The sequence below is a fragment of the Ammodytes marinus genome (genome assembly GCF_949987685.1).
Source record: "Ammodytes marinus genome assembly, contig: scaffold_61, whole genome shotgun sequence".
NCBI classification, from domain to species: Eukaryota; Metazoa; Chordata; class Actinopteri; order Uranoscopiformes; family Ammodytidae; genus Ammodytes; species Ammodytes marinus.
This window is the reverse complement of record NW_027648338.1, coordinates 112,556-123,605: the sequence shown is the minus strand read 5'-3', so window position 1 is coordinate 123,605 and position 11,050 is coordinate 112,556. Positions and strand designations below refer to the sequence as shown.

Here is an 11,050-nt window from a genome sequence, read left to right as displayed (position 1 = left end):
GTAGACTGTCACATAAAGAGGAGAGTTTACATCGACGTCAACTAATCTGAATTAAAAAACACTGAAATTGTTTTTAAAAAAGCAGGTTGACGAGGGATTTTTTTTTCGAAAATGGGTAAGTACATTTTTAGGTGTATATATACACTTTTCTACATGTATACAGTGTGTGTGTGTGTGTGTGTGTGTGTGTGTGTGTGTGTGTGTGTGTGTGTGTGTGTGTGTTTGTGTATGTACATTAACAATAGCCATATAAATGAGTGTGTGTGCGTGTGTGTGTGTGTGTGTGTGTGTGTGTGTGTGTGTGTGTGTGTGTGTGTGTGTGTGTGTGTGTGTGTGTGTGTGTGTGTGTGTGTGTGTGTGTGTGTGTGTGTATGTTTGTGAGTGAGTGAGTACATTTTTCCAGTTTCCATTATATCTTATCTTAGCATGGTAAAAACGCCTTTCTTAAGGAACACACTCATCACAATATTTAATTCTAACTAAGAATGTGATTCAGTTTCTATTCTTGTGAGGATCTCTGTTATTCATACATCATTACAGTGTCAGTTTAGGGTTAACTTGTACCAACCTTGCACTAATAGAGTTTTAGTGCCCTGCTCAAAGACAATTGAGCCTGGTTGATGCTTGTGCTGTTAAAGAGCAGTTGCCTTAGTCAGTGGCCCTTCCTTGGCAAGTATATGGAAGTAAATGAGTGTCATCGGATTTTGAAAATAAAAAGCCATTGAATTTTAAGCACTGAATATTTATGCATTGAAATAACGCATCTGAATTTTTTGCAGCATTGAAAGAATGTATCTGAATTTCAAACATGTTTCTATATATATGCTAGCCATTATATTCTTCCCTATATAGAAACATTTTTGTACTCACCCAAGCACCATCGTTACTTGCGTTGCCGTTTGACATGGCTAAAACCTGATTTGCCTTCCTGCATCAGTCAGGGGTATCCAAGTCAACAAGCTAATATTCCCACTGGCTCTCTTTGTTTGAACGTGATCTAGCATCTATGATCGATTGCTCTTTCTTGGGTCCCCAAAGTTTTACTCTGAATTTCATACATGGGATTTTGTAGTTGAATTTGGCACGTTGAATTTTTTAACGTTGAATATTTGATTTTTAATTTGAGAACATTGTAAAATAAAGGTGAAAATGTGTTGTTCAAAATGTAATGAGTTAAATTCAAAGGCAAACAATTCAGATACATTATTTCAATGCGGCAAAAAATTCAGATACATTATTTCAATGCTGCAAAAAAATCAAATACGTTATTTCCATGCATAAATATTCAGTGCTTAAAATTCAATGGCTTTTTATTTTCAAAATCCGATGACATTCATTTACTTCCATACAATTACTCTTTTGTGTTAACGTAGTGCATTTTAACGTGTATATTCCATCAGCTCAAACCTATTGGAACACACTAAAAACTCAAGATGAATATAAGAACCAAAAATATTTGTTAGTGAGGTGTAGTGTTGTTTTTGTCAACAAAATGTATGACTAAATATCGTCGTCAACTAACCTTTTTCACGTGACAGTGACGAGACTAGACGAAAATAGTCACAGATAATATTGACTAAGAGAAGAGAAAAATGCTCAAGACATTTAGTCGACAGAAACTTGACTAGACTTAAAGAGTTTAAACGTGACTAAGACTAATAAAAACTAAAATTAAAGTTTGACGAAAAGACTAGACTAAAACTAAAATTAAAACAGGCCGCCAAAAACAACACTAGTCTTCCGTGTCTGGAATTGCATGTATTCTTGAGTCTATAAGGTAAAAATAATATAATAAGATAAGATAACCTTGTTTGACTTGTGAAATGGGGGACTTAAAGAACATTTTGGTTTTGGCTGTACTATACTAGGTAGTGGTACTTGTACTATATTAACTGGGTTAAATATAATTGCATTACTAAAAAAACTAAAATACAAATGTCATTGACTAAGACTAGACTTAAATGTCATCAGTTTTTGTTGACTAAGACTAGACGAAAATAGTCCCAGATAATTCTGACTAAGAGAAGACTAAAAAGCTCAAGACTTTTAGTCAACTGAAACTTGACTAGACTAAAAAGAGTTTAAACGTGACTAAGACTAATAAAAACTAAAATGACAGTTTGACACAAAGACTGGACTAAAACTAAACTTAAAACAGGCCGCCAAAAACAACACTAGTGAGGTGTGAAACAGGTAACATTTAAGGGGCGCCCTTAGCTCAGTTGGTAGGGCGTCCCCCCCATGGGCCTCGGTCAGCAGAGCGGTCGTTCTCTGCATGTCGCTCCCCTCTCTGCCCCATTTCAACTCTGTCTCTACACTATCAATAAAGCATAAAAATGCCAAAAAAAGATCTTTAAAAAAACAAAAAAAAACAGGTAACATTTATCAGGCAGGGTTTTAGTTTAAAGGTGGAGTCAGCGATCTGGAGAAAGTCTGTTGTCAAAATCACTTTTTGTCAAAATCAGTAAATAGCTCCTCAAGATCCACTCCCTGCCCATTCTCCAGAATCGCTGACTCCACCTTTAAGCACAACATTTTGGCAACTTATGACAGTCTTCTCCATTTTCATTTATTGTATTGACTGTAGGAGACTGAAATGAGGTCTTGTGAGGGGAAATGGGCCTTTTCCCATATGTAACAGTCGTTCACCTCAATGATTTGGGTTTTTAAATTTGCTGATGATCGTCCAAAAGTTGTAGAGATTCTTATGAAAAGAGATGTTGCATAAGTCCATAGGAAATCTCCATTTTCATAATGTTCCTCTACTTTAATGTGATAATCATCACTATATTCTGTAAAACACATACAAACAGATGGTACACAATATATTGAATCCTAGATTAGTTTCCCAAAATTCCGGTAGGGATTTTGTTTGGGTGTACATACTGTTAGCCTTTGATTGGTTTGTGTAGCTTGAGTTATAAAAATGAAAAGTAGTCCTAATTTATTCAGTCATTAAGAGATTGGATACTGTGTACTCACAAGCATTACATTTTTTTTTATATCACCTGTCTCATTTAATGTACACATTTAAGGAAGTAAACAAAACAAGGAAAAAATGCAGACAAATGTTCTTGTTCGAACTATTTTCTATTTGTGTATTCAAAGGGTTTCCAACATTGACATTACAGAAGAAATGAGAAAGAGTTTGTAGTTGCTAGTAGCTGATGTGCAGAATTGTTTGATAGGCTCCTTCTGTCAGTAATTATCTGTAATGTTTGATTTTACAGAACAAAGAGGAGAAAGGATTAGTGTCCGACGGATATTATCACTTTTCCTGATTTTAACAGGTAAGCTGAGTGATAAACAGCGACTTAAAAGTGTAGAACTTCACGTATTACATACATTTTTCTAAAATATGTCTGCAATTATAGTATAGTATATTTAAGCTGTGGCATAAAAAGTGAATTATTGATCAGTTTTAAAATCCCATAAATTTATAACACTTTTTCTGCAATTACAACCACTGTGGCAACAACATATCCTGATATAACAACAACAGCTGCTGCTGCAACAACTACTGCTCAAACAACAAACACTACTGCACCAGTAACCAGTGAAGAAACCACAATCACAGCGGCATCAACAACAGCAGCTGTTGTGGCATCAACCGCAGAACAAACAACAGCTGTTACAACAACAACAGCTGATGAGGAATCAACAGCATTACTAACTACAATCTCTGTTACAACTACAATCGCTGATGAGGCATCAACAGTAGAACAAACTACAATCCCTGATGAGGCATCAACAGCAGAACAAACTACAATCCCTGTTACAACTACAATCCCTGATGAGGCATCAACAGCAGAACAAACTACAATCCCTGTTACAACAACAGCTGATGAGGCCTCAACAGCAGAACAAACTACAATCCCTGTTACAACAACAGCTGATGAGGCCTCAACAGCAGAACAAACTACAATCCCTGTTACAACTACAATCGCTGATGAGGCATCAACAGCAGAACAAACTACAATCCCTGTTACAACTACAATCGCTGATGAGGCCTCAACCGCAGAACAAGCTACAATCCCTGTTACAACAACAACAGCTGATGAGGCATCAACAGCAGAACAAACTACAATACCTGTTACAACAGCAGAACAAACTACAATACCTGTTACAACTACAATCGCTGATGAGGCATCAACAGCTGAACAAACTACAATACCTGTTACAACTATAATCCCTGATGAGGAATCAACCGCATTACTAACTACAATCGCTGTTACAACTACAATCCCTGATGAGGCATCAACATCAGAACAAACTACAATCCCTGTTACAACAACAACAGCTGATGAGGCATCAACAGCAGAACAAACTACAATACCTGTTGCAACTACAATCGATGATGAGGCATCAACAGCAGAACAAACAACAACAGCTGATGTGGCATCAACAGTATTGCCACCAACTGCTGTGGGAGCAACAACTGCTGCCGGAGCATCAACTGCTGCCGGGCCAACAACAGCAGTTCCAATTATACCTACAACAACTGTAGCAACCATAACACAAAGGGTGTCCTTCAGATCTGTTCAAGACACATTTACAGCAGACTTGCTGAATCCATCATCCACAGCTTTTAGAAATCGAGCTTCAATGATAGAAACACAGGTGAGTCTTACCCTTAGAAAACAATCTGATGGTAAACCTACTTGATTATTTGATCCGAGATTTCAAGCACTCACACAAACATTTCTATGGTGAAATAAGACATGCTTTATGTTTTTGCAGCTTGGAGCTTTCTTCCGTACAGCATTCACTTCATTTAGGTCCTTGAGAGTGCTGCGATTCAGGTAATATTTTAAGACTTTTCGTGTCACAGTTTGATAATATTGGGCTAAATTTGACACCCGTCTAATAAATCTCTTTATTTCTCCTTCTGCAGAAGAGGATCAATTTTCACAGATGCTAATGCTGAATTTGATACAACTACAGCCACTCCTTCTGGAACTCAGATTGCAAATGTTTTGTTCGTCGCATCTTCAAACGTCACCGGCTTTGACATTGAAGGCAGCTCTATCCTCATCAATAATAAAAGTAAGCATCAGTGCTACTTAATCAAAGTTTTCAAAAGCACATAGATGCTGTTTGTTAAACCAATGTTTTGTTTCCTTTTTTCACTCATTTACAGCTTCTGCTGCCGGAGCAACAACTGCTGTCGGACCATCAACAACTGCTGGAGCATCAACATCTGCTGGAGCATCAACTGCTGCCAGACCATCAACATCTGCCGGAGCATCAACTAGTGCTGGACCATCAACATCTGCCGGACCATCAACATCTGCTGGAGCATCAACCGCTGCCGGAGCATCAACTAGTGCTGGACCATCAACATCTGCTGGACCATCAACCGCTGCCGGAGCATCAACTAGTGCTGGACCATCAACATCTGCCGGATCATCAACATCTGGTGGACCATCAACCTCTGCCGGACCATCAACCTCTGCCGGAGCATCAACATCTGCCGGAGCATCAACAGCTGCCGGAGCATCAACATCTGCTGGAGCATCAACTAGTGCTGGACCATCAACATCTGCTGGAGCATCAACTAGTGCTGGACCATCAACATCTGCTGGACCATCAACATCTGCCGGACCATCAACATCTGCTGGAGCATCAACTAGTGCTGGGCCATCAACATCTGCCGGATTATCAACATCTGGTGGACCATCAACCTCTGCCGGACCATCAACATCTGCCGGAGCATCAACAGCTGCCGGAGCATCAACATCTGCTGGACCATCAACATCTGCTGGAGCATTAACATCTGCAGGACTATCAAGTGCTGGAGCATCAACTAGTGCTGGACAATCAACATCTGCTGGACCATCAACTGCTGCCGGACCATCAACAACTGCTGGATCATCAACATCTGCTGGAGCATCAACATCTGCCGGAGCATCAACTAGTGCTGGACCATCAACATCTGCCGGACCATCAAGTGTTGCCGGACCATCAACATCTGCTGGAGCATCAACATCTGCTGGAGCATCAACATCTGCTGGAGCATCAACTAGTGCTGGACCATCAACATCTGCTGGAGCATCAACATCTGCCGGAGCATCAACCTCTGCCGGAGCATCAACTGCTGCCGGACCATCAACATCTGCCGGAGCATCAACATCTGCTGGAGCATCAACATCTGCTGGAGCATCAACTAGTGCTGGAGCATCAACATCTGCTGGAGCATCAACTAGTGCTGGAGCATCAACATCTGCTGGAGCATCAACATCTGCTGGAGCATCAACATCTGCTGGAGCATCAACTAGTGCTGGAGCATCAACATCTGCTGGAGCATCAACTAGTGCTGGAGCATCAACATCTGCTGGAGCATCAACATCTGCTGGAGCATCAACTAGTGCTGGAGCATCAACATCTGCTGGAGCATCAACATCTGCTGGAGCATCAACATCTGCCGGAGCATCAACCTCTGCCGGAGCATCAACTGCTGCCGGACCATCAACATCTGCCGGAGCATCAACATCTGCTGGAGCATCAACATCTGCTGGAGCATCAACTAGTGCTGGAGCATCAACATCTGCTGGAGCATCAACTAGTGCTGGAGCATCAACATCTGCTGGAGCATCAACATCTGCTGGAGCATCAACTAGTGCTGGAGCATCAACATCTGCTGGAGCATCAACATCTGCCGGAGCATCAACCTCTGCCGGAGCATCAACTGCTGCCGGACCATCAACATCTGCCGGAGCATCAACATCTGCTGGAGCATCAACTAGTGCTGGAGCATCAACATCTGCTGGAGCATCAACATCTGCTGGAGCATCAACTAGTGCTGGAGCATCAACATCTGCTGGAGCATCAACATCTGCTGGAGCATCAACATCTGGTGGACCATCAACATCTGGTGGACCATCAACCTCTGCTGGAGCATCAACATCTGCTGGAGCATCAACATCTGCTGGAGCATCAACATCTGGTGGACCATCAACCTCTGCTGGAGCATCAACATCTGCCGGAGCATCAACATCTGCCGGAGCATCAACTGCTGCCGGACCATCAACATCTGCTGGAGCATCAACTGTTGCCGGACCATCAACATCTGCTGGAGCATCAACATCTGCCGGAGCATCAACATCTGCTGGAGCATCAACATCTGCTGGAGCATCAACATCTGGTGGACCATCAACCTCTGCTGGAGCATTAACATCTGCTGGAGCATCAACATCTGCCGGAGCATCAACTGCTGCCGGACCATCAACATCTGCTGGAGCATCAACATCTGCCGGAGCATCAACATCTGCTGGAGCATCAACATCTGCTGGAGCATCAACATCTGCTGGAGCATCAACATCTGGTGGACCATCAACCTCTGCTGGAGCATCAACTGCTGCCGGACCATCAACATCTGCCGGAGCAACAAATCCTGCTGGAGCAACAACGGCTGCCGGAGCAACAACTGTTGTTCCAGTTCCAATTGTACCAACAACAGCTGATGTGGCATCAACAGTATTGCCACCAACTGCTGTGGGAGCAACAACTGCTGCCGGAGCATCAACTGCTGCCGGGCCAACAACAGCAGTTCCAATTATACCTACAACAACTGTAGCAACCATAACACAAAGGGTGTCCTTCAGATCTGTTCAAGACACATTTACAGCAGACTTGCTGAATCCATCATCCACAGCTTTTAGAAATCGAGCTTCAATGATAGAAACACAGGTGAGTCTTACCCTTAGAAAACAATCTGATGGTAAACCTACTTGATTATTTGATCCGAGATTTCAAGCACTCACACAAAAATTTCTATGGTGAAATAAGACATGCTTTATGTTTTTGCAGCTTCGAGCTTTCTTCCGTACAGCATTCACTTCATTTAGGTCCTTTAGAGTGGTGCAATTCAGGTAATATTTTAAGGCTTATCGTGTCACATTTTGAAAATATTGGGCTAAATCTGATACTTTAAATCTTTTTGTTTCTCCTTCTGCAGAAATGGATCAATTGTCACAGATGGGAACGCTGAATTTGAGGTTACATCTATTCCTTCTAGAACTCAGATTGCAAATGTTTTGATCACTGCATCTTCAAGCGTCACCGGCTTTGACATTGAAGGCAGCTCCATCCTCATCAATGGTGAAAGTAAGTGCTACTGAATCAAATATTTCAAAAGTTGCAGCACAACGATGCTGTTTGTTAAACTAATGTTTTGATTCCTTTGTTTCCCTTATTTACAGCTTCTGGTGGAGTTAGCCACAAGATCAGTCTCGTCACGGCGTCGTGCCTTGGACTGTTGTCCTTGCTGCTGTCAAGCCAGCTGTGCTGATTTCCCTTTGAACTACCATCATCCTTAATGCAGGATTCATGATTTTCTTTTACGTTAACCAGCTTAAGATGAACAATGTATTAAACTCAACTTTGCACTGATCGGACACTTTAAAGAGAACTGTCGGACTGAATATGTTCCTGTGCGGGATGTCCAGTATCCAGGCCAACAGAAGGACACAGCCTACTTTAAGCACCTTGTCCATTTAATGATCATTGTGATATTAAGCCAAACAATATAATCACACTGACTTTATTGCTCAGTCTTTCTCCCGAACTGTGAACTCACTCACCATTGTTGAATGCTGTTGGTGCTGTTTTTGAAACATGCAGATCAAGGAATCTAAATGATTGATTTCAAACTAGTCGCTTTATTAAGTCTCTATCAAAAGGTTTTTTGTTATTTCTGTCAGCAGATATGAATCAAAATGCAGTTGTTTTACTTTTAATAGTTTCTAAATGCATGTAAAATGTATTAGGTTTAGGTTTCATTTGATAACATAGCATAGGGTACCATATCATGGCATTGCGACGTAAAAGATATATAGCATAACAGTATATTGTAAAAGGAAGAAGAGCCTTAAATTGAATTATCACACAGTACTGTTAAATTAAGTCATGGTTAAGGCCTCACAGGCTACAGACAAGACAACGTCAGTAAGTTTGGCCAGAGAGTATCATAGTAACCGATGCGCGGATCGATGTGGCAGGGGGGCGCGGATGAATAGGTGAAAAAAATAAATAAATAAATAAAACGATTTTTTTTTTTTTTAATGTTTTTGATATTAACATCATATTAAGCAAATGTAAGTTATCTTACAAAAAAGGAATACAATGTTTTGGTCTAGATAGTTAATAGCCTAATAATTAAATCAGATCATCTGGGAGATAATCCGACGTTAACTGATCACGTCACATTCACGTCCATGCACAGTGTGTATTGAGTTTATTTTAAAACATTTAGAAATGGGGCTGCCCTCAGTTTCCCATGCACTGTGTATAATTTATAGCCTATTTCAGCCTTGTCTGTGGAAATAAAGATAGCTGGACAAGAGTTCTTCTGCTTCGTTCCTCTCACTGCATTTAAATGCATTCACTATATTACAGAGAAATATGTCTCGTTAAAGAAAAAGAGCTCCAAGCCCAACCCAGAGGTTGGCCTTGGAATAATATTTTATTTTAAATTAATATTTTTAGGGAAAATCCATGTGTCTTTCTTCAATAGCTTCTATTTCATCAGACCCAGTGGGTGGGTGAATGACATTTAACAATAGTCAATAATTTGGGCAAGTCTTTCTGCCTATCTCTCTCACTCCATTGCACACTCAGTCACTACTATCCATGCTTTAAGGAAGCAGGATTAAACCACTGGATAAAGATGTTCAAATGTATTTTAAAAAAGCTAAACAAAAACATACTTCGATAAAGATGTTAAAATGTTTAAAGAAATGTGTTTAAAAATGCACAAAGATGTTTCGAATGTTTCAAACATATGTTTAAAATGTGTAGAATAATGATAAGATCTTTCAAAACACACAGTGATTTTTTTTTGGGGGGGGGCTCCGCTGAAATTTGTTCTCTGAGGGGGGGCTCACTCTCTCACACTTTGAAAACCCCTGCTTTACATGATCCCTTATGCCTCATTTCCACCTAGCATTGCAGCTTGGTTCGCAACGGTTCAGGCCGCTTTTATTTGCGTTTCCATAGTTGGGAAGGGTCCCAAATAAGCGAGCTGGACCGCTCCTATTTTCGGTACTCCTTTGTTCTGGTGCCAAGCTGTCTGAAACGGTGCCGAACGGGTGGAGCTATGCACCGCAGTCTATTGATTGGTTGAAATAATCATTTCAGTCTTGTGTTTAGCGAAAAATGTTGGCGCTGAACTTATTGTAGTGTAGTGTTTTTCCTACCCAAACCGCACTGCTCAGTGGAAGCGAAGCTTAACAAATGCAGCTCAAAGTGGCTGCACATCCCTGAAACAGTATAAAGAGTTTTATTAATAGTTAATGTATATTTTATAGTTTGAATAATTTCTGTGAAAAACATTACTATTACCACAATAAAAAGAAACTTTGAAGAAGTGTGTGATGTTTTGCAACTTTGGTAGTAAAGAGAAAGTGTGTCAGAGTATTTTTAAAGTAAGGAGCTTAAATTAAGGGAACGGAGATTTACACAATCAAACTGTCACTGTTGGGTGTGTTGTGTATTTGAATCAGGTTTGTTCAGAAAAGAGAACTGGGAGTGGCACATAATTAACTTCAGTTTAAAGATTGTTGTTTCATCAAATACCGCCAGACATGCTGAGAGATGCCTTGAGAATCGAAATAAGCATCACCTATTGGGAAAAAGTTAATTTTCCATGATGGCTCTCATAGAAAAAGAAGCATTTTAATAGACTAAGTGTTGAAAAATACTTAACATAGTAATATCAATGAATATACAGTATAAATCATAAATCTTAATTCAATTAATGCAATTTTCTCATTTAAGTTGATAAAGTCGCCACTTCTGTTATGTTAGCCCCAAGTTCTAGCCTATAGAAAAAAATAACCATTGAACAACTTATAAGATTGTGGTTAACCTTCAGATACAAATCTTTCTTTTATGTTAATTGTGTCTTTCATTCATTATAAAGTCATAGATCAATCAGCAACACCATTGATTTGCACCCACACCTGTAACTGATGGCAATATTGTTGTAGCTTTCAAAATCACAGGCTTAAATTCTGACACACAATTGGTCCAATATATTGGTTCAATATAT

General features: G+C 40.1%; 2 protein-coding genes across 2 annotated transcripts; one reads left to right on the top strand and one right to left on the bottom strand.

Annotated features, from left to right (window-relative positions):
- Positions 1-3,524: 3,524 nt before the first annotated feature.
- LOC307270693 (uncharacterized protein) lies at positions 3,525-4,514 on the bottom strand (the record flags this gene model as incomplete). Its single annotated transcript, XM_080054579.1, has 2 exons — positions 3,525-4,090; positions 4,121-4,514. The coding sequence occupies 2 exons, from the start codon at positions 4,512-4,514 to the stop codon at positions 3,525-3,527; spliced, it is 960 nt and encodes a 319-aa protein (XP_079910705.1).
- LOC307270694 (uncharacterized protein) lies at positions 4,485-6,244 on the top strand. Its single transcript, XM_080054580.1, has 4 exons — positions 4,485-4,620; positions 4,741-4,802; positions 4,895-5,046; positions 5,141-6,244. Exons 3-4 carry the CDS (start codon positions 4,915-4,917, stop codon positions 5,771-5,773), a joined length of 765 nt encoding a protein of 254 aa, XP_079910706.1. The 5' UTR covers positions 4,485-4,620; positions 4,741-4,802; positions 4,895-4,914; the 3' UTR covers positions 5,774-6,244.
- Positions 6,245-11,050: the final 4,806 nt, after the last annotated feature.